This window comes from Mauremys reevesii, linkage group 1 (assembly GCF_016161935.1).
Source record: "Mauremys reevesii isolate NIE-2019 linkage group 1, ASM1616193v1, whole genome shotgun sequence".
In the NCBI taxonomy this organism is placed as follows: Eukaryota; Metazoa; Chordata; order Testudines; family Geoemydidae; genus Mauremys; species Mauremys reevesii.
Window position 1 is genome coordinate 64,049,381 of NC_052623.1, and position 24,690 is coordinate 64,074,070.

The following is a 24,690-nucleotide window of genomic DNA, read 5'->3' on the forward strand; positions in this document are numbered from 1 at the left end:
GAGTCTCGTGTGTATGTGCTGTTACATACTAGTAAAATTTGCAATATCAAGATATAAAACAGTAAATTAAGAACAGAGTGGCTGCCTTACCTCCATATTCACTTATTTTAACATCAGTTTAAGTCAGAACCTTATTAATCTAATATATTAACTCAATTTCCTTCTCGAATCAACATGTCTCGATAAAACTCTTGGTTACAAGTTAAAAGAGGTGGCTAAGGAGCTGTCTGGACTGCTCATGTTTATTTTTAATAAGTCTCGTGAAAGTGGTGAAATTATAAAGGACTGATGTTGTGCCAATATTGAAAAAAGGTAAATGGGATGACCGAAATAATTATAAGCCTGTTGGCCTTAAAGGCAGCAAACACATGGCAACAACTCAGCTTTTCCTCAGGATTATAGCTGGAGTTCAATCCCAGAATCCTGTATAGGCCTTCACTCTACCTACTTACCAAAATTTTAAAAAGTTCCCATATCCTCACTGATATTTTAACCTGAGTTAGCTGGCACACCTTTTTCTTGCAGTGTAGACACATCCTAAGAAACTAGAACATCAACCTGGCAAACTCCAAATGGACTCAAAACTGGCCACTGGGTCTCAAAATTTAATTGTAAACAGGGAATCACTATCAGGCAGATATATTTCTAGTGGGCTTCTTCTAGGAATATAGCCCATATTAGGCCTAAGTGAACTATAGTTTTTAACTGAGTTTGGATATTAGCATGAGCAATAGCCCAATACACAGGACAAAAAAGAATAAACTTAGGAGAAAGAACACACTTGATGATTACCTGTTCTGTTCATTCCCTCCAGGACACCTGACATTGGCCACTGTAGGAAAACAGGACACTGGGCTAGATGGACCTTTGGTCTAATCCAGTATGGCCGTTCTTATGTTCTTAACAGAGGGGAACAATGGAACCTTCAACATATTAAAATGACCACTTTGAAATATTTGCATTCGTTTCTGTTAGTTTAATGACTACAATTATTTCAAAGCAAAATTGGATTTCTTTGTGACTTTAAAGCATCACAACAATATAAAAGGAAAACAAAAATCTATTAATACATGTGTACAGGTATAACTGAGATGTAATAGTGCTGGTAACATTTCTAGTCAACATAGTCATCTTATTCATCATTATGATCTCTGTCAAGAATGTGTGGGTTACCAGTGTCTTCATTGCCTTGGCATGTACACGGTTCTGTGCAGGGAAGATTATTCTGACTACAGACAGTTGATTATGCAGCGATCCCGACTGGCAGAGTCACAAATAAGGCGTTGTGGAAGCTCAGATGCCATTAGGTCCTTGAACAATACAGAAAGTAGTTCATCATCCACATTTTTCCATCCGTGTGGCAATGCTGACCCAATATCTAGTTTACCTATGTGTGAAGACATCCAAATCTTTGTTTGCCAAGATACTCTTTTGACATGTTCTTCAAAACTGTCCTCACATGGTGGGTGTTTGGCCAGTGACTTGTCCTTTTTGATGGCTAGATTGAGGTTCAAGCAATTCAGGTCTTTGCGGGTCTCCTTTTTCTTCCCTCACTCTTGTCATACAGTCCTGCTACCAACTTCCTTGCTGCAGAAACTGCAGCTTGCCCAGCACACTCTCCCAATTTGATCTGCAATACAAGCTGCATATATATATTTTGCAGATTTTCTGGGAGTTCTTTGTCAGAACTTATATATCAGCATCAACAAAAAGGTCAAGCAATCCTGCATCACCCCAAAATTTCCCAAAACACGCAATAAAACAGCACAGGCTGTGAAAACTACCCAGGCAAACAACATTGGTATAAATTTCATTTAGGAAAATCCATTTCACTTGCTGACCAACAGCATACAGCTGCTGAACGGCTCTGAACGGCATGCTGCTGTCCTAGAACTATTCCTATTTCCTTATTTCAGCATTGTACTATAGACTGTGGCCATGTCAGCTGTTTGGCATTCACAATAGGCGCATACGTAACTGCTGTCTAGGTGCTCTTCTCTTTTGCAAGCTTGCAGCTGAAACCAGTCCAAAATGGAATCACTTTAATGTGAACATCATCAGTGTCATTTGGTACTGGTAAGGCATCACGAGGCAGTAGTCTTAAAGGACACCAGGAGAGATCTCAGACAGGGTCCATTTGTGAGCAACAAGAGTTTATATTTTCACGTTCTTTTTCACAGAAACTCTGTTTCTGCATGTGTTCTAGGTTTTTGAAATGCTGCACACTGCATAAAAGACTCTGATTGCCCCTTGAAAATAAGTGACTTCTCTTTCCTGCATTTCAGCGGTATTTCTTGTGATGCTGGACTATCTGCAGACTGTTCCTAAAATACTTCTCTAGCCACTAAATGGAAGGTCTCTATGTTGATGTCTATGTTATCTCCTTCATGGATGAGATTTCCACCAGCATGAAGTGGTACAATTTCATTTGGAATGAACATACGTCCCTGGAGTCTTTCTACTTCAGTTTTTGCAGCACTAGTGATGAACCACCTCAGCTCATCGTAATTTATGCAGAATCCATGAAGGTGTAGTATGTCAATTAAATTGTGAGACCCAAACTCAGGGTGCAACTGTGCAGCCAGGCTTATGTGCAGTGGTGTCAGAATTTTGGAACTGTTCAATAGTATGCACGCCACAATTGTCAAGCACCTTATAAAAGACTGTCTTCTGAAGTATGATATTCATTGTTGGCTGAATTATATGCCTCTTTATCAACAAAGGACAAACTCCTGCACAACAGGGGCACAAAAATAGCTGACTTCTGCAATTTACTATCACCTCACTGGATGGAATGGAATTGCAGAACTATAGTATTTTTCTAATCTTGCCTGTAATTTGCTACTGGAGCAGCGTGCAGTTTCTACATCCGAGAGAAGATGGGCTTTATATCTTTTTAGCAGCTTGGACTGGAGAAGAGCCTTCTTGTTATAGATAAAATCATTCTCTCTCTCTTCAATCAGCTGATAAAATGCAATGTCATAAGGTGACTACTGCTGCAGCATAACCAGATGGTTTTGCTTTAAGATTAGTTTTATTCAAGTACAAAGAAAGGCATGTTGAGTGATAAACTGCATCTTTAGCAATCAAGTATTCAACAGATATTCTGCACAAAACGTCATCTCCTTTTTGAAGTGCTGCCTCCATCAAATAGGTTGCTCTCTCAAAAGTTTCTCTCATGTTTTTTGTGTCTTTCTTGTGGGTTATTCTCAAGCAAACAATGCAAAAGAGCCAATCGCCAAAGAATATACTTGCTCTGGTGGTTACAGAAGCAGGTGAACATGACGCTGTCTGATCAGATTTAGTCTGTTTTCTTTCCGGGGTTCAATTCAACACTGACGTGCCAAATTCGGCCGGCTTGTGAATTTTCTGAAAGCAGCTCTTGTGATAACTGGTGACACATCATCTAACCTAAAAAAATCAGCCAGTAGTCATCCATACAATTAATCTCTCCTGGCTTCTGCTGCCAGAATCATTGAATTCTGTTCAGCACTGGTGGCTTTTGGTAGTTTGGCTCTCTTTTGATTTACTTGACAAATAACACATTTTTCAAAGTTTGTGGCAAGTCCTGTTCTTTCATGTAAGCTTTAAGGTGGCTTGTATCCTCAAAGTCTTCATATACTGTAACTTCTCTGTAGAGGTAAAATTCCCAAGGTATATTGTTAGCATTACCACCATCACCTTTTTTTCATTTTGTACAAGTACACAGATTTGTGCTACATAAGCTATAAATTAGATCTATGTTAGCACCAAAACTGACATTTTTGTACTGACCTATGTATAAGTACTGTATCACTAAATTAAAAAGCTAATTTCTAGAATATTTCAAAGGCTTGTACTGCATGAATAGGCAATTCCAATGCAACATCATATATACAAAAGCTTACAAATAGAGAAGCATTACATTAGGAATTTATATATACATTTATGTCTACCCACTATGCAGTACAAACTAGGAGCACACAATCTACCTCTACTAGTCCACAACCTTTAGTGAGAGATGGGTCTGGTCAGCAAGTTTCAACTGAAAAATATAGAAAACTATAATCACTTGTGAGAGTCTTTGACAATTAAGAATATATTATTTGAAAACATTAGTATACTGCAAAATATTGATATATGCCATTTAGATTATATGCTAAACAGTTTCATTTCTAAAAAAGCTTGCCCATGCAAAACCAATAAAAATCTTCATACATTGTCATTTGGTAGCCCCGACCAATAAACACAACATTAAAGTGCTGATATTAACTAAACAATAAAACTGAAGTCAGTCATATTGCAGTGTTTCTGGAACTATTCAAAAAGTGACACTCATTTTGGATACTATTGTTTCACAACTACAGGCATACAGCACCTCTTGACACCTCCACATCATACCTCATCTAAACATACATAAAATAATCTTTCAAATGATAGATGATCTGAGTGTGTGTAAGGTGGGTACAGTAAACTCTTAAAATATATCCTTTTTTTCAGAATTTTCAGAATTTGCACATCTATTAAGAAAACAGGTTAATTGGGCACAAGGTGCAGTAAATAATTGGTTAGAAAATGCTTAGTTCAGTAGTTGGGAAAAAATATAAGATATGGAGGAAAACTGTGATGAGAGCACATTGCAGCCCTAAACTGCTTCAGATGATTTTAGCTAAGGTCCAATAACCAGCACTGATATCACTTGTTTGTTATAGTGTATAAAAGGCAAGATTTTCTGGGAGTTCTTTGTCAGAACTTTTCCTTACCCTTCTCACCATAATAGGATGTCTCCCAGTCTAATCTGGTTGTAAGTATTCAGCCAATGCTTAGAATTGTATTGTTGCTAAGATACAGAATATAAGGGTATATATGCTTATATTGATATTCTGGATGTAACCAACACCAAGTGATCATCAGAGTAATAAAGAAATGCTTGTGTGAAAACTGAGTCAGGGTAATCCTTAATGATCTTCTTAGGAAAATTATTTCCAACACTCCTATATGTACCAGTTCCTGGCCCTATGCTAGTTAATATTTTTAGAAAACAAAATCATTACTGACAAAATGTGCAGATGACACAAAGACGGAGTGAGTGGTAAATAGTGAAGAGATTTGGTCATCAATTCAGAGTCATCTGGATCAGCTGGTTATGCTGGGAACAAGCAAACAATATGCATTTCAATATGACCAAATGTAAAGTCATACATCTATGAACGAACACTATAAGCAATACTTAAAGGATGAGGGACTATCCTCAGAAGCAGAACTCTAAAAAAACTCAGAGGGGTCGTAGTGGATAATCAGTTGAAGATGAGCTCCCAGTGTGACACTGAAGCTAAAAGTGACAATAAAATTCTTGGATGTATAGCCAGGGGAATATTAGCAGGAGAAGAGGTGGTTAAGACCTCTATATTTGGCAGAAGTGCAACTTCTACAGGAATAATGTATCCAGTTCTGTTGTCCACACTTAAAGAAATATGTTGAAAATTTAGGAGAGGGTTCAGAAAAGCACCGTCAGAATGATTAAAGGATTGGAAAAAATGCCTTATAGTAGTGAGAGTCAAGGAACTTATTTAGTTTATCAAAGAGAAGGTTGCGGTTAAGAGTATTCGATCAGTCTACAAATTCCCATATGGGAAGTGGAAATTTGATAATGGAGGGCTCCTCAGTCAAGCAGATAAAGGCATAACAATATCCAATTGCTGGAAAATGAAGCTAGACAAATTCAGACTAGAAATAAGGCATACATTTTTTAATAATGTGGGTAACTAACCACTGGAAGAATTTACCCAGCGTGGTTGTGGATTCTCAATCACTGGAAATGTTTTAATCAAGACTGGATATTTTAGTAAGAGAGACATGCTAGTTCAACCACATTTATTGGACTTGAAGCAGGAATTAAATCAGGAAAGACCTACAGTTTGTGGTAAACAGGAAGTTATACTAGATGATCACAATTGGTCTCTTCCGGCTTTTAAATCTATGAATTTTTATTATGCTGTTTCTCTTTTCTTTTATTTTAAATATGAAGGTCAGCTTTTTTACTTACTGTATTGTTTTGGTGCAAGGGAACCAGATTTGCAGAAATTCAATTGGACCTAACTGCAGTCTCAAAAATACATGCTGAATTTAAAACAAAGACACCACAAAGCATTACTAATAATCATTGACAACATAAGGCACTTTATTTTCCTTATACTTATTCTCTGTTTTTCTACCTAACAACTATTTCCATGATTTCTACATCTTGCAATTATGGTTGATTTTTTAAAAAAAAGAACAGGAGTACTTGTGGCACCTTAGAGACTAACAAATTTATTTGAGCATAAGCTTTCATGGGCTACAGTCCACTTCATCGGATGCATGAAGTGAAAACTACAGTAGGAAGATATATATATATATATATATATATACACACACACACACACACACACACACACACACACACAACATGAAACAATGGGTGTTACCATACACACACTAACGAGAGTGATCAGTTAAGGTGAGCTATTACCAGCAGGAGAGAAAAAAAAATTTTGTAGTGGTAATCAAAATGGTCCATTTGCAGCAGTTGACAAGAAGGTGTAAGGAACAAACATTTTGCAAATTAATTCCAATTCAGCAGTCTCTCGTTGGAGTCTGTTTTTGAAGTTTTTTGTTTTAATATTGTGACTTTTAGGTCTGTAATTGAGTGACCAGGGAGATTGACGTGTTCTCCTTCAGGATAGGTTGTAGATCCTTGATGATGCGCTGGAGAGGTTTTAGTTGGGGCCTGAAGGTGACGATCCCTCACTCTCACAGATCTTGGGAGACAGCCCAGTCCTTGCTTACAGACAGACCCCCCAACCTGAAGCAAATACTCACCAGCAACCACAGACCACACAACAAAAACACTAACCGAGGAACCTATCCTTGCAACAAAGCCCATTGCCAACTCTGTCCACATATCTGTTCAGGGGACACCATCAGCATCAAAAACAGACTCCAATGAGAGACTGCTGAATTGGAATTAATTTGCAAAATAGACACCATTAAATTAGGCTTGAATAAAGACTGGGAGTGGATGGGTCATTACACAAAGTAAAACTATTTCCCCATGTTTATTCCCCCCCCCCACACACACACACACTGTTCCTCACAACTTCTTGCCAACTGCTGCAAATGGACCATTTTGATTACCGCTACAAAAAGTTTCTCTCTCTCCTGCTGGTAATAGCTCACCTTAACCGATCACTCTCGTCAGTGTGTGTACGGTAACACCCATTGTTTCATGTTCTCTGTGTGTATCTACATCTTCCTACTGTATTTTCCACTGCATGCATCCGATGAAGTGGGCTGTAGTCCACGAAAGCTTATGCTCAAATAAATGTGTTAGTCTCTAAGGTGCCACAAGTACTCCTGTTCTTTTTGCGGATACAGACAAACACGGCTGCTACTCTGAAACCTGTTGATTTTTCAGTTACCCATCCTTACAATATCTTCCCTTGTCAAAACACATCAGTTCCATTTTAACATTTTTACAAGTTGGTGTTTAAATGGTACTTTATAATGTACTAGTAAATGCTTTATCATGTATAATTTTGTAACATGAAGAAGTCAGTAGTGCGATACCGCAAGTTAAATTGTACTTGCATTAGAAGAGGAAAAAAAACTAGCCAAGTTTTAGACATTTCCAAAAATTATCTTTTATTGGACCAAGTTCTGTTGGTGAAAATGACAAGCTTTTGAGCTACACCAGAGCTGCTCTTTAGTCTGGGAAAGGTACTCAGAGGCCTGGTCTACACTACGCGTTTATACCAAATTTAGCAGCATTAAACCGATTTTACGCTGCACCCGTCCACACAATGAAGCCCTTTATATCGATATAAAGGGCTCTTAATACCGATATCTGTACTCCTCCCCGACGAGGGGAGTAGCGCTCAAATCGGTATTGCCATGTTGGATTAGGGTTAGTGTGGCCACAAATCGACGGTATTGGCCTCCGGGAGCTATCCCACAGTGCACCATTGTGACCACTCTGGAAAGCCATCTGAACTCGGATGCACTGGCCAGGTAGACAGGAAAAGCCCCGCGAACTTTTGAATTTAATTTCCTGTTTGGCCAGCGTGGAGAGCTCATCAGCACAGGTGACCACGCAGAGCTCATCAGCACAGGTAACAATGCAGTCTCCTGAGAATCGAAAGAGAGCTCCAGCATGGACCGCACGGGAGGTGCTGGATCTGATCTCTGTATGGGGAGAGGATTTCGTGCTAACGGAACTCCGTTCCAAAAGATGAAATGAAAAAACATTTGAAAAAATTTCCAAGGCCATGATGCAGAGAGGCCACACCAGGGACTCAGTACAGTGCCGTGTGAAAGTTAAAGAGCTCAGACAAGCCTACTAGAAAACCAAAGCAGCAAACGGAAGGTCCGGGACAGGGCCGAAAACATGCCGCTTCTACGCTGAGCTGCATGCAAATCCTGTCCGTGGATTCCGAGGTGGGGGGTGGTAATCGCAGCCATGGCTGAGGATTCTGCGGACGGGGAAGATGAGGAGGAAGAGGAGGACGAGCTTGCAGAGAGCACACAGCACTCCGTTCTCCCCAACAGCCAGGAGCTTTTTCTCACCCTGACGGAATTACCCTCCCAGCCCTCCCAAGCAACTATCCCAAACAATGAAGCCATGGAAGGGACCTCTGGTGAGTGTACGTTGTAAATATAAGACATGGTTTAAAAGTAAGTGTTTTTTAATGATTCATTTGGCCTGAGGACTTGGGATGCATTCACGGCCAGTACAGTTACTGGAAAAGTCTGTTAACATTTCTGGGGATGGAGCGGAAATCCTCCAGGGACATCTCCATGAAGCTCTCCTGGAGGTACTCCAAAAGCCTTTGCAGAAAGTTTCTGGGCAGCGCTGCTTTATTCCGTCCTCCATGGTAGGACACTTGACCACGCCATGCATGTAGCAAGTAATCTGGTATCATTGCATGACAAAGCCTAGCTGCGTATGGTCCCAGTGATTGCTGGCATTCAAGCAACATCCATTCTTTATCTCGCTGTGTTATCCTCAGGAGAGTGATATCGTTCATGGTAACCTGGTTGAAATTCAGGAATTTAAGTAAGGGGACAGAGATGGCCATTCCTACTGGGCTGTTTGCCTGTTGCTTAAAAGAAATCCTTCCCTGCAGGTAGCCAAGTGGGGGGAAGGGGGACCGCAATTGGCACTGTGCTTTTCCGCGTTTGGCTAGCAGGGATCTTTCCTGCTACCAGCCATGCGGTTGGGGGGGTGGTAGAAAGGGGGGTGTTTAGCAGTGATCTTCCATGATACCAGCCACGGGGTGGTTTCTGCTGCTGCACGTTAACAGGAAAGAAGAAGCACTCAATGGGCTTTGCTTGCTATTTGGGAAAGGAGGGCGCTGGATAGATGAAGGCTGCAGAAGACGAAAGACAATGGCTTACCATGGCCGCATGCAAGCAGAATTCTGATGCCCGGACCTGCGTCTGTGATCTGTAACACCAAAGCCACAGGCACTCAATATTAAGAAGCAAAATGCGACCTTGTAGTGAAAACACATGTGCTATGTAAGGTGAATAATGTTGTTCACCGTGAAAGAGTATGACCATTGTTCTCTAAAATGTATCTTTTTAAATACTTCTCTCCCTTTTTTCCCTCCCTCATGCAGCTGCAAATTTTTCAAGCATCCCTACTCCATTCCGAAGGCTATCTCAGATAAGGCGGCAGAAAAAAAAGACGCGAGAAGAAATGTTTTCGGAAATCATGGAAGTGACCCGCAATGAAAGAGCGCATCTGAATGAGTGGAAGGACGTGGTAGCAAAGTACAGGAAAGATGCCAGTGACCGTGAGGACAGGAGGGACCAACGTGAGGATAGGAGGGAGGAACGTGAGGACAGGAGAGATGCTCGAGATGAGAGGAGAGATGCTCGAGATGAGAGGTGGCGGCAGGAAGATCAACGGTGGCAGGATGCAATTCTGGGGCTGCTGCGTGATCAAACTGACATGCTCCGGCGTCTGGTGGAGCTTCAGGAATGGCAGCAGGATCAAAGAGTGCTTCTGCAGCCCCTGTATAACCACCCTCCCCCCTCACCATGTTCCTTAGCCTCCTCACCCGCCAAATGAGCAAGAACTCGTGGGGGTAGGCGCTGCGCACCCGCCCACTCCACCCCAGTGGACAGCCCAAACAAAAGGCTTTCATTATTATGAAATTTTTATAGTGGCCTTTTTCTTCCCTACTATTCTCCTCCGAAACCCCACCCAGGCTAACTTGTCAGTTCTCTCCCTCTTTTTATAATTAAGTAATAAAGAATACATGATTTTTAAACGAGAGTGACTATTTCCTTAGAAAGCAAGTTGTGATCGAAGGGGGGGTGGGTGTCTTACAGTGAATGAGTCAACCAAGGGGGGGAGGGTTTCATCAAGGAGAAAGAAACACAACAGTCAGACTGTACCCTGGCCAGTGATGAAACTGGTTTTCAAAGCTTCTCTAATGCGCACCGCTTCCTGGTGTGCTCTTCTAATCTCCTTGGTTTCTGACTCTGCGTAATCAGCGGCCAGGTGATTTGCCTCAGCCTCCCACCCCGCCATAAAGGTCTCCCCCTTACTCTCACAGAGATTGTGGAGAACACAGCAAGCAGCAATAACAAAGGGGACATTGGTTTGGCTGAGGTCTGAGCGAGTCAGTAATGTGCGCCAGCGTGCCTTTAAACGGCCAAATGCACATTCTACCACCATTCTGCACTTGCTCAGCCTGTAGTTGAACTGCTCCTGACTACTGTCCAGGCTGCCTGTGTATGGCTTCATGAGCCATGGCATCAAGGGGTAGGCTGGGTCCCCCAGGATAACAGCAGGCATTTCAACATCCCCAACTATTATTTTCTGGTCTGGGAAGTAATTCCCTTGCTGCAGCCATTTAAACAGAGTAGTGTTCCTGAAGACGCGAGTGTCGTGAACCCTTCCCGGCCATCCCACGTGGATGTTGGTGAAACGTCCCTTGTGAGCCACCAGTGCTTGCAGCACCATGGAAAAGTACCCCTTGCGGTTTATGTAGTGGGTGCCCTGGTGCTCCGGTGCCAAGATAGGGATATGGGTTCCATCTGTCGCCCCACCACAGTTAGGGAATCCCACTGCAGCAAAGCCATCCACTATGACCTGCACATTTCCCAGAGTCACTACCTTTCGTAGCAGCAGCTTAGTGATTGCTTTGGCTACTTGCATCACAGCAGCCCCCACAGTAGATTTGCCCACTCCAAATTGATTCCCGACTGACCGGTAGCTGTCTGGCGTTGCAAGCTTCCACAGGGCTATTGCCACTTGCTTCTCAACTGTGAGTGCTGCTCTCATCTTGGTATTCTGGCGCTTCAGGGCCGGGGAAAGCAAGTCACAAAGTTCCATGAAAGTGCCCTTCCGCATGCGAAAGTTTCGCAGACACTGCGAATCGTCCCACACCTGCAAAACTATGCGGTCCCAACAGTCTCTGCTTGTTTCCCGGGCCCAAAATCGGCGTTCAATGGCTAGAACCTGCCCCATTACCAGCAGGATCTCCAAAGCGCAGGGGCCCGCAGTTTGACAGAATTCTGTGTCCATGTCCTCATCACTCTCGTTGCCGCGCTGCCGTAGCCGCCGCCTCCTCGCCTGGCTTTGCAGGTCCCGGTTCAGCATTGAGTGCACGAGAATGTGCGAAGTTTTTAAAACATCCATGATTGCTGTCTTGAGCTGAGCAGGGTCCATGCTTGCTGTGCTATGGTGTCTGCACAGTTCACGCAGGAAAAAAGGCGCGAAACGGTTGGCTGCTGCTGCTTTCACGGAGGGAGGGGTGAGGCTGTACCCAGAAGCACACGCGACAATGTTTTTTGCCCCATCAGGCACTGGGATCTCAACCCAGAATTCCAATGGGCGGGGGAGACTGCGGGAACTATGGGATAGCTATGGGATAGCTACCCACAGTGCAACGCTCCGGAAATCGACACTAGCCTCGGTACATGGACACACACCACCAAATTAATGTGCTTAGTGTGGCGGTGTGCACTCGACTTTATACAATCTGTTTTAAAAAACGGTTTATGTAAAAGCGGAATAATCTTGTAGTGTAGACGTACCCAGAGTGTCATAGTTAAATTCACGGTAGAGCAGACTGTTAAGCGTAAGACCAACATGGCTACAACAGTGCAAACAAAAATTATCGGAAATAGCTTTACTACCTAAAATAATGTCACTATTCTAACATCAGACATCTCAAAAGTGTTGTAGTTCCAGCACTGCATTAGTACAATGCCTCTGATTCTAGTCTTTATGGTTAACAAAAGAAACAACTGGAAATTAAACCTGTTACCAGTCCAGAATGAATATTACCAGCCCTGCACTTCAAACCAGGTAATTCTGAGACTTGGAGAGTTTTAAAGCCAACTGTATAAAAATTGCTTAAGCCTGAAATAATATTAGGTATTTTGAGAAGGATGGATTAGAGAACAGAATGTAGGTGCTATCTGATAACTGTCATTTATCTCAAAGATACCTCCACAACATAAGTTATACAAACTCTGCCACAAGCAAGTGGATTCATATATTTCAATGCCTTCATCTACTGAAAAAAAAAAAAGCAAAGTTAATTTGAAATTAGTTAACATAATATTACTTCAAGTATTACTCTTATTTTTTCAACACTGACAACAAGCTCAGCATTGTAAAGAACATACTTTTAGACCAAGAGATCAATAAGTCAATAACCTCCAGGCTTGATTACTGCAACTTATATCTAGAAATGAAAACATATGCCCTGAGAAAGCCACAACTGATACAAAAGACAGCAGCTTGTCCACTTAGTAAGACAAATTACTGTGAGCATATCATCCTGGTATTCTGCTGTCTGCTCTACCTCCCCACTGTGAGGAGTTCAAGTTCTCTGTCCTGACATTCAAAGCCCAGCATGGGATCATCCGTAGCTACCTCACATCACCATTCCCTCAGGCTCAGGAACTCCCACAACAGCTGTGTTCCACTGAAACTGTCCGCAGACTTGTGATCATGAAAGTCAGAATTTTCACAGGCATTGCTAAGTAGAAAACTCACTTTCTCCAGATGTAGGAATGACTATAAACCTCATCACATTCACAACTATATGCAAATCTCATCTTATTTGGCTCTCTCTCAGTAAAGTCTTCATAAACATAAGTATAAAAATAATCTTACTATTTCTCCTACAGCCTGGGATGGAAGAAACAAGGATTGTTATTGTTATTCTATTTTTAAATACGTTGAGGTGTTCAGACACTATGGTGATCAGAACCATAAAAGGAAAGAAAGAAAAAGTCAGGCTGGCCAACAAGTCAGCCTGAGAAAAAGCAAGACTACCACATAGAGAGGAAACAGTCAATGCACAAGACTTCCCAAAATGTATGTTTACTCACAACCATAGCAGGGAGGAACTATTCTTTGAGATGATACTGTGTTAAGACTATGAGGAATTCCTTAAAACATATTCACAAACCTCTTTGATAGGAGTGAATAAACTTTGCTGTGTTGGCTACACCCCAAAGTCTAATTGGGAGGCACTGTGGTCCAGTGGACTGCAGCTGGAACCAGGAGACTTGGATCTATTTCTGTCTCTGCCACTGACCTATTCTGTGAATTTGGGCAAGTCACTTCTCCTTTATCTCTATGTGCTTCCCCATATGCTGAAAGGAGATAAAGGGGCCAGATTTAGAAGGGTATTTAGGTGCCTAATGATGCAGATTGGCAGCTAGTGGGATTTTCAAAAGTGCCGTAGATTGACTTTCAATGGGAATTAGATGCCTAATTTATTTAGGCACTTGTAAATGTTACTAGGTGCCTATCACCTTGGTGAGTCTGGCCCTTGCCCTCCTTTACAAAACAAAGCACTTTAAGGTTTAGAGATGAAAAGTACTGTAAGAACCAAGTCTTATTCCTCCCTAAGACCCCAAATTTCAAGCCTGAGATTTAAATAAAAATGATATCAACATCTGTTTGAAACAGAGGCCTAAAATTTGTTTGAAATGGAGGCCTACTGATATTTTGGGACCCATGGACGATGGCATGGCACCCATAAACCCAATCCCTAAAGGAGGAGCCACATGCAACTGACAAACTAGGACAACAACTCAAACTGACCAGAACTCAGCTTGTTAACTGCAAGAGCAACGCTATCGCTGAGAGAGGTAAGATGTTTAACTCTACTTAAATTCTAACTACAAGGGCTGGGCTGGCTAGCTAGGCTAGGTCTCAATATTGCAATACTGTTACCTGAACCTAGCTTTTAAGTACTGATTTTTTTAAATTTTGTTTTCAGTGTCAAACAAGCCTTTCTTTATTTGAGCTAACTGGCTTATTTGGCACTAATGGACTGTAATGCGGTTTACAAACTCCACATTTGGCCAGAAAGGATTAAAAGACAATATTGGGTGCAGGTAGCCCCGCTCTTCCAACCCTGAAGAGCCTGCTCCAACTGGAGGGGTTGAAAAGGGAGCAACCCAGCTCAGCAGGGGGAGGCTGGGAAGGAAGGAAGACAGGCCTACCCTGAAGGCTCCTGACAAAGGTGCTGGAGAAGCCTCCCTGAGGGAACAGGTCTATATGCTGAGCCCTGTTGGGGCTGATGGCTTGGTTTCTTTTACCTTGCCTGGGACCAGAAGCTGATGAAGGAAAGCAGAGGTAGGAAATGACCCAGGGAAGGTAACTCAGAGGACCTCCCACACCCTCTCAGAGGCCAAATGCTGCTGATCCTCCTAGGGCCGGGGCGCCCCCATCACTGCCCTCACTACTGGGTGGGTGCTAACCACTATGCCTCTGAAGCCCATCAACGACCCTATTACATGGATATTTACAAAAAAAGCCTACACTCTGACCTTTGAGGAGGCAGGAATGAGGAGTAGACATTCAAAGGTGTGGACACAGGGAGTAGTCTCCCAAAAAGTGAGCAAAAGACACTGGCTGTGGTCAGTGAGAGTATAGTTAGGAACAGGGGTGGCATCAGCATTTTGTGCCATTCCATCCTTCCATGTGCTCATGCTACTACGTACAAGACCAGCCTTAGGGTTTTAGGAAAAGGATACTTTGCATTTTTACAAATATCAGCAATACCATCAGCTTTCTCTCCTGCATGGAAAGAGAAATCCAGCTTCTTGTGCTGGCTTTAATGTATACTTGTCAACATTTTAAAATTAGAATTAAGTGGACATGCCTGCATATAAATGCATTATTCACCGGTTAGAGAAAACAACATAAAATTTTCTCCAGTTGTCGGACTATCTAATCCTAAATAACCAACAATATTAACATAACTTAACTATTCAAAATCCTTCAAATTTAGAGATGTAAGATTTCTCCCAGAATATAAAATTCAAATAGTCTTACACTTGCGTAGGTCTCTTCTTGCTTATTTACTTCTTCCAATTCTTTATTCTCTCTCTCTTCTTCCAGTCTATCCATCTTTATGAATTTTCTGTCATTACTCTATAATGCTGTTTTCTTTGAAAACTCATTCAAACTTTCATTCATACTCATATCCATTCTCTCCGTTCAGGCCCACATTATGTTGCCTCATTGCCTTTCTTCCTCTTGTTCTATACCTTGCACTTCCACAAATTTTCATTTGACTCCCTCACACTTGGTCCTTCCTGTACTCTACTGTCTCCTCATCTTCCTCTGATTCTAACATTTAGCACTTAACAGCACTCTATAAGCACTGATTAATTAATAGTCCCATCATCACCGTGAGGATATTAACTATCATCGTCCTCATTTTACAGATGGGGAAAAAATTGACCAACGCCACCACGAAGGGAATTAGTGACAAAGCCAAGATTAGAATACAAGAATACCTGGCTCCCACTTCCACACACTGTTTTTCACATAGTCAGAGGTCACACTGAATGCTCAGCAGAGGAGCAACTCAGCTTTTAGCAGCTGGAAGATGATTTGTGGCAAGTCTTCTACCTTCAGTTGCCATTCCACAACCACAAACTGATCTGGAGTCTTTCCCAAAAGAGGAAGGAACATGGTCACAAAGGCTGACTGTAGGAGAATTTAAGAAGGACTTGCACAGGTGTTACAGCAAAAAATAAATAAATAAAAAAATCAGTGACAAGCTTTCAACATTAGCCATCAACTTGTACCACAAAATATTCAAGGCTCAGTAACAAACAGGTCTAATAGCTACTTTTTAAAAAGGATTTGTGTAGCCTTGACATTTATGGGGTCCCAAAACCTGAAGTGGGGGACATCTACCCTGGGCCTGAAAGCTTCATGAGCCCCAAACGAAAAGGAAAATGACTTCAAAAGGAGTAGGCTGTGATTACAAATACACTAGCAGCCTTTGTACTTCCAAATGGCTCCCTTATACTGAAAGATCTTCTATGAAGGATAGCCCTTCGGAAAAAAGAAACTTTAATACGTTGATACAGGGCTGTCTAGACTAAAAATAATTCTAAAGACGTTTCAGTCTAAAAGAGCAATACTGTTTTGACAGTTGGGTAAACAATGCTGAAGTTCCATTTATTTGCTTGATTTGATTTTTCCAATTCTTTATACATTTCTGTATTTCCCTTAAGGTTTGATTTTGATGGCTCTGTACTAATCATAATTTATTTCTCTCAAATTAACTTCCCTCCCCTCATTGTTCCAATAAGTTTAGAGTAATATTTATATAAAAGCTACACTGAGCAAGGTTAAAAGGCCTTAAATAAACATAAGAAACCTGCAGTAAAGGATTAAATGTCAAACATCTAGACACAAGAAAAATCACAGATGCGCTATCAGTCTTATGATTAATTCCTGAAATGTGAATGTTCTTGCTTTTGTGGGCTCAAATCATTCTGATTTTGGTTTTATACAGAGTTTGATGTTTTTATATTATCTTGTGGTGGATTGTAATTTGTCATATACTCTTATAATTTGGTTAAATTACAGTAATTTTGTTGAATGAAATTTTTGAGCAAAGCCTAATTTATTAATTTTATTCAGTGTCCATTTAAGGCAATAATTATGTTTTCCCTGGATGAATGGAGAAGAGTGCGCATTAGGAAAGGGAAGGAAGCCAGATAGGAAGTGAATAGGACCTTTAAAATATCCACACTTTTTTTTCCCCCCTATAACTTATTCAACAAAAATCTTAGAGAAAGCTGGTTTGGGAAAATGGGTTTTTATTTGGATTGTCTGATTGTTTACGCCTCCTCCAAACAACCTACATCCAACTTAAATGGTGTTGACTGAACATCTACTGATCTTATTAGCAAAATTACCAGAAACAGAGCATTGTGAAGAGCAACTAGGATAGCAAAGGGGCTGGAGGAAATTAATGAGAATAAATTAATTAAATGTGTATAGTTTTTATAAAAAGAAGCTGTGGGAAATCTGATTTTGTGGGGAAACATTTTTAATTAATGATGAAGACTTGAAATAATAGATAAAAACTGAAACCAGTTTCAACATAACAAAAAAATTAAACGGTCAGTTCATCTAAGGACTGTAGCTAACTCTAAGAAGAGTTACAAAAAGTATGACAAATTATTTAGTCCAAGCACCATCTTGGAACTCAAATGGAAAGCAGTTTAGAACTTGTTAAGCCTTAACATATTTAAAATTTATAATAAAAAACACCAAAAATACATTTTTGAGATTCTGTAGAAAAGAATCCTCAGAGCCAAACTCTTATATGTCAGATTTCAATCAAAACTGCCCATTAAAAGCTAAATAAAAAACACTTGAAATCTATCTTCTAGGGAGCGGAGGGTGAGTGTGAGCAGCCCTAGTCATCATATAAGAGAATATGGAAAGCAAAGTCACATTCCCACTTGTAACTTAGTTATTTGAAGATGGTTTCAGACTAATGGTTTTGCCTGGGCAGCATGGTACAGGAATAACCATTTTAAAAACATGGTATAGAATCCCGTTGATTTACAGAGAACTTTAAGCCACTTAAAAAAAAATCATGTTTCCACCTGTTCCAAATTAGCCAAGTAACTATGTTTAAATAGTTTTGTACCTTTTTTAAATGGTTTTGTTAACCAATTTAAAAATGCAAGTCCCACTTCCTGCATTCCTTTACTCACACAAGTAATCTTATTCATGTGTGCAATCCTTACACTGAAATCAATGGGGTCATATGGGTATTTTTACACAAGAAAATGTTTGCAGGATCAGTCTCCAGAAATTTAGCCAAGACTCACAAAAAGAGGTTATAGTAACTGACAGACACAGCCATGGTTGCACATCTAAAGTAACTTTTCTTTTTATAACCTAATATGCCTCTAGCTTTCCCAGTGGTTGTGTGGAATATAATTACATACTCACTCTAGAAGTATATAATTAGCGTGTCACTGTCTTTTGCATAATCCAGTCTGTAATACAAGTGATAAGAATAGCATTTATTATTTTTGAAACTGCTTGTGCAATGCAGCTACACTGATGTGGTTTAGAAAATCTGACCAGAAACTTTATATAAAGAGGTTCTGCTATGCCCAAAAAGGCTTTTGGTAATATACATCCCTTAATACTTCACATGCAATAAAGAACCTGAAAATTCTGTTTACTGCCTCATTCAGTTCATAATCAGGAAAAACTCCCAAATGAATAACATGGTGTATTAAATAATTTTAAATAGGTTAGACCCTTTTAATAGTTTTCAAATAAATAACACTTTCAGATATTTCAAAAATACATCCTATTAGTCTGCTTAGTTCTATTGTCCTTCATATTCATATTGCACATTTATACCAGATTCTCATTCATACCTAGAGTCTAGTCCTATTTCAGTGAGAGTTGACTTTAATGGGAGTTGTGACACTGACTTTCGGAGGAGCGGGTAAGGCCCATAGTAAGTAAAGGTAGCTTTGAAATATTGTTTTAAAGAGCTCTCTGCAATAGGACTTTATCTACTAAAACAAGTTTACAGTGGCAAAAAAACAACTTTGAGTCATTTTTAAAGATATATAAACATCAGGACCAATCTTCATATAAAAATGTTACTTAATTAAAATACTTCATACTGGTTTTGATTTTTTGTTAGATGCCTCAGGTGTCAGAAACCCTGTAAATTAAATCCAGGCATTTACAAGCATTTTAAAAAAGGAGTGTAAAGGAATACTGCCCACTAGTTAGCCCTCAGAAATTCATTTTATCTAGCAGACTTTTTTTTTTTTTGGCAAGACTTCTTTACAGTTAAATTTTCATGTTTGATTTAAAATAAGAAATGGGTTTTTTATTTGAGCATTACCCCCAAACGCTTATAACCCAAACATTGTGCTGGTGCAGGATAGTTAGGAAGTGAAAATGACTGGAAAGTGAAATGAGTGAAAAGTCTATTTTCATTATCCAATTTGAGTGACAAGCAAGTAGTAAACAAAAGCAAAACACAAAAGGAAAAAACCCCAAATTTTCCAGTTCTAGTAGTCTGAGTTGTTTAACTACATAAATAAGGATATTTGTTTATTTAAATATGATTTTGAACCAAAATATGCAAGTTTAAGAAAACGTGAGTGTATTTTACTCTTTATGTATGATATTTCACCTAGTAACCTCATTTACTTAAGGAAACTTGGTACTATAAAGTTGACCATAAGCAACTTCAATCTTTGCATAAGTTCTTACTAACATTATATAAAAAAAAACTTTGTAAAGATACACACACGTGACACAGATGGTTTACATAATTCCATTCTGCAAAGACATTTTTCAGCACCATTTTCAGCCAAAACATTTGAATAAATTTTACTATGCTGTGTGCCCAAACTGCATCTAAAGGATATTATGAAAAATGTTCTGTGTTGTGTATTTTCTATCTTGGTCATAAGCGTCCAAAAATATAGGAAGCAATTTGAGTTCTTTATACAGTCCCACATTTTGCTTAAGAAAAACATACATGATCAAATTTGAACTTAAATATTTTGCTTAGGCTATTTACATTAGACACACTTTGCAGGTTATTTTTCATTATACCTGGCTAAAACACTGGGAGCATGTTTAGGAAGCACCCTTGAGAATCTTTTATTATAAAGTACCTATAATTTCAGATTTTGCTGAAAACAACTTATGTTAAGAAACAAGCAACTGAGAAATCTGTGATCCCAGGAAGATGCTGCCAGGGTGCAGCCAAGGTTTTACCTCTTTGCAAGTCCCCTATTACTCACATCTCTGAGCTCAAAGCTCCTGTCTCTCTGGGCTATGAAGTTTACAAGCACCAAAGTTGAAGTACTCCAAAAAGAAAGTCAAAGTGATTATCTGCCAAAAAGTAAAATGTAATAAGTAAAACCTAACTGCTGCATGAGAGCACTGTATTTACATAATGTAAATTTAAGGAAGGGTGAGACAAATATTACTGTGACTATAATGTCACAAAAATGTCCTGTAAGAGTTAGAGGACCTGACCATACATATCCTCCAACTGTTCATATGTTCTGCTACTAGTGAAAAAACTACTACTAAAGCAACTAGTGAAAAAACTGACTGTCCCCTCCAGAAATATCAACCCATGACATAACTCACGAAACAGGCTGTTCACTTTAACAGGTTACAACATGCTGTTAAGATGATACTTTAATTTTTTTATTTTTAATATACAACTCCCCTAAAAAGGATCAGGTTACAGAGACTTATCATAAAGGGGAAACTCTGCTCTTTTAAAATCAAGATACAGACTACTTCTGCAAACTCCATGTAGATCAAGCAAAACCAGTATGAAAATCCCCTTATGTTTTTTTTGTTTTCTGCAAACACATTACCTAGTTAAAATGTTACGAGTACATACCCACACTGCGCCACATAAAATGCTTCAAACCAGCATGTTCAAATGAAATTTTTTTTCTTTATAAACTTTAACTAAACAATTTTTTTAGGAAGAGTAAGCCTCTGGCAAATGAGTACATATGCATGTAATACCCGTAACAGTGTACATAAAATGCTGTATACATCACAGGTAAACATTTGTGCATTTATGTACACACATTATACATATATGAATATTACAGGTATTTGTGGTCAATACACAAGTGATTTCACAATACCTAATTAACTCATTGCTATACAAAGATCAATAGCTTAATAGGATTTAAATAAAGATTAGAAATTTACAAAGATAGACATATTTGAAAAAAATTAGGGTGGGTTTTATATTGTGTTGTGAACATGAAGGAGGTAAACCCCAATGCTTCCAAGGACAGCCCAAACACTAACTCCTCTACAAACAGGTTATACACTACAGGGTTTCTTGCATCTTCTACTGTCAGTGACAAAATACTAGAGTGGATAGATTATTGGTCTGACCAAGCATGATAATATATGTATACATTTCCTTTTATATATTTCACTTATTCCATAGGTACAACTCACTTGAAGCACTGAAACTAACCATTCTGAGAACCAGTCACCAGCAGCAGCCACCACAGACAAAGCTAAGGAACTATTAAAGGTGAAACCTGCTCTTGGTATAAAACAGGTACATAGGCCTCCAAGAACGATTATAGTTCCTGTTCTCTGCAGGAGAGGTAGGAATGTATGTGATCCCAATGTGTGGATGCAATACTGGGTGGTTATGTGGGACTCGATAGGTACAGGTGTACGTGCCCTTGTGTGTATGAGTGGGTGAGTATGCAGGTGATGTATGCAACCCCAAGTGTGTATAGGTACAGGTTAAACCTCTCTAATTTGGCACTCCCTGGTCTGGCAATATTCGTGGTCTGGCATAGGTACCAACTCCATGGGTGCTCTGGGGCTGGAGCATCCACGGGGGAAAATTATTGGGTGCCGCGCATCTACCGGTGCCAAACTCCCCCCACCCCCATGCCTCTCGCCGGCAGCCCTATGGTTACCAACTCCTCCTCCTCCCTCCCAGTGCTTCTAGAGCACCATGAACAGCTGATTTGCGGCATTCAAGCTCTGGGATGGAGGGGGAAGACCTGGGGCCAATGGCTGGGACTCCAGGCTAGGTGCCAGTGACTGGGACCTGGGACTTGCATCGAAGCCCCCCAGGTGGGGGAGCGACGCTGGGCACAAAGCCTGGGGGTGCTACCTATGGAGACCCGCTGGCACCCTGCATTGACCTCCCATGGTTCGGAAAATTCTCTGGTTCAGCACCCGTCAGGTCCCGAGGGGTCTATGTGGGTGAGTAGTCACCTCCCCACCAGCTGCGGCACCACTACACCAACAACTTCATTAGGCATATGCAAGAGAGTGTATAGGTAGCCCCAAATATATGCGCAGGGGGAGGTGGAGCTATCAAGGATTCATGGGACATATTGGTCCACATAGAGGCTACATGGAGGGGGTCAGTATAAGCCCCTATGTGGGTGTATTACTACACTCTGGGATAGTGCACGTGGGGGGGGGGGAGGGAGGAAGAGGCTGCCCCCTGGATGGCTGTCGGAGGAGTGGGTACATGCAAACAGTAGGCTGCAGCTGTCCCCAGGAGAGGGGGTGCCTGCAGAAGGTATTTGTCCTGGAAGGATGCATGTGGGGAGGGGAGGGCTCAGTAGGTATGGGGAGTGCAGGTGGCACATGGGGGACGGGCTGCTCCCTGGGGGGTCATGTGCATGCAAGAGGTGGCTGAACCCAAGGGGGACACACGTGGAGGGTGAGGGGGGCAGCTGCCCAGAATATTGTTTTCTCTGGGATGGGAGTACATGTGGGGAGTGGTTACATGCGAAGAATGGGGATGCCCGTCCCCGGGCAGAGGGGGGGGTGCCCGTGGGGGGCAGGGGGTGCCCGCCCCCTGACAGAGGGGGGGGTGCCCGTGGGGGCCAGGGGGTGCCCGTCCCCGCGCAGAGGGGGGGTGCCCGTCCCCGCGCAGAGGGGGGGTGCCCGTGGGGGGCGGGGGGTGCCCGTCCCCGGGCAGAGGGGGGGTGCCTAGGGGGTTTCTTTCCCCCGGTGGAGTGGGTGTCCCAGGGGGTGTCTGTCCCCGGGCGGAGGGGTGCCCGGGGTGCCTAGGGGTGCATGTCCCCGGGAGGGGTGCCCGTGGGGTGCATGTCCCCGGGAGGGGGGTGCCCGTGGGGGTGCATGTCCCCGGGAGGGGGGGTGCCCGTGGAGGTGCCTAGGGGGGTGCCCGTCCCCGGCTCACCTGCCCGCACGGTGTCGGAGAGGTCGTGCCCGGGCGCGCCCCGCGGAAACTCCTTCAGCTTCCTGGCGCTCAGGCTGAGCCCCCCGGAGTGCGCCGCCTCCTCCAGCGCCCGCTCCAGCGCGCGGCTGAGCGGCAGGTTGTAGCCGAGCGAGCCGGCGCCCCCGCCGAGGTGCTGGGGGTGCAGCGCCCCGGCCGCCGCCAGGCCAGCGGGGAACGGCTGGGACTCGCCTCCCAACGTCGCCATCTTCCCGGCCGGGCTGCGGCTCGCTGGGTGCGCGGGGCCGCTAGGGACCGGGCCCGGCCCGCGGTGCTGCCGGGCGGGCAGGCAGGGGGCGGGCAGGGCGCAGCACGGCGCGCAGGCGGCGGCTGGGACGAGCGCTCCTTCCTCGCCTGCCGGGCGACGCCGGGCCCAGCGCGCATGTCCCGCCGGCTGCCCCCGCCTCGGGGCCCGACTCAGGCAGCGCCGCGGCGGCCCGGCGCCACCTGCCGGCAGCAGCCCGACGAGCCTGCCCCGAGAGCCCGCAGTGCCCCGTGGCACCCCCCTCATTAGCCCCTGGCTGACATATAAACACGCTCCTGTGGCTGTTGCTAACCTGAGGGCCGGAGTTCAGCGCAGCCCCGTCTCTGCACCCCTGTGCAAGTGTTCAGCCCTATGGCCAGGGCCGGCTCCAGCTTTTTTACCACGCCGAGAGGGACCGGGGGACCCGCCGCTGAAGACCCGGACATGCTGTCCCTTTCCATTGGCCAAGCACCTGCTTCCTGCGCTGATGCCTGGAGCTGGCCCTGCCTAGGGCCACCCACACAGCCGCTGAAAATAGGGTGACCAGATGTCCTGATTTTATAGGGACAGTCCTGATTTTGGGGGCTTTTTCTTGTATAGGCACCTATTACGCTCCACCCAGGGGCGGCTCTACCTTTTTGGCCGCCCCAAGCAGTCATGCGCGGGAGGCGCCCTGGAGCCGCGGGAGCAGCGGACCTCCCGCGGGCATGACTGCAGAGGGACCGCTGGTCCCGCGTGGCTCGGCTGGACCTCCCGTGGCTGCGCACGGTTCGCGGGTCCGGCGGCTCCGCTTGAGCTGCCACAGTCATGCCTGCGGGAGGTCCAGTCGAGCCGCAGGACGAGCGCCCCCTCCGCAGTCATGCCTGCGGCAGGTCCAGTCATCCCGGGGCTCCGGTGGACCTCCCGCAGGCATGACTGCGGCAGGTCCGCCGGCCCAGCCTGCCGCCCCCCCCAGCCTTTTGCCGCCCCCTAGATTTTGCCGCCCTAGGCACCAGCTTGTTTTGCTGGTGCCTAGAGCCGCCCCTGGCTCCACCCCATGTCTTGATTTTTCACACTTGCCTTCTGGTCACCCTAGCTGAAAACGTCAGGCCAACTGCCATCCCTCTGACCTGCGCCTTGGGGGGCAGTACAGGAGTTGTAAATAGCACTGGGAGGGTCACTCTGAATGAAAGAGATTTAGGGGCACGGATAATCAATTATTTTTTGTCAAGGTCCAGATTTCTTGGTCAAGGTATTGTCAAGGTCTGGACTCCAGAGAAAATAATAATAATTATAAGTAAATAAAAAGAGTTCACACTCCATTCGAAAGCATCTGATGGTCCAGATTTGACTTAGGAGTCAACTATTGATGACCCCTGATTTGGTGTATTTCACTGAAGC

At 43.0% G+C, this 24,690-nt stretch overlaps 1 protein-coding gene across 4 annotated transcripts in view; it reads right to left on the reverse strand.

Moving 5' to 3' along the window:
• Window positions 1-23,410, reverse strand: part of LRCH1 (leucine rich repeats and calponin homology domain containing 1) — a 245,730-nt gene extending 222,320 nt beyond the window's left edge. For all 4 annotated transcript variants that reach the window (XM_039532872.1, XM_039532881.1, XM_039532864.1 and 1 more), the window contains exon 1: window positions 23,031-23,410. In XM_039532872.1, the coding sequence (XP_039388806.1) occupies window positions 23,031-23,274 (244 nt within the window). In that variant the 5' untranslated portion in view covers window positions 23,275-23,410. The remainder of the gene's footprint in view (window positions 1-23,030) is intronic.
• Window positions 23,411-24,690: the final 1,280 nt, after the last annotated feature.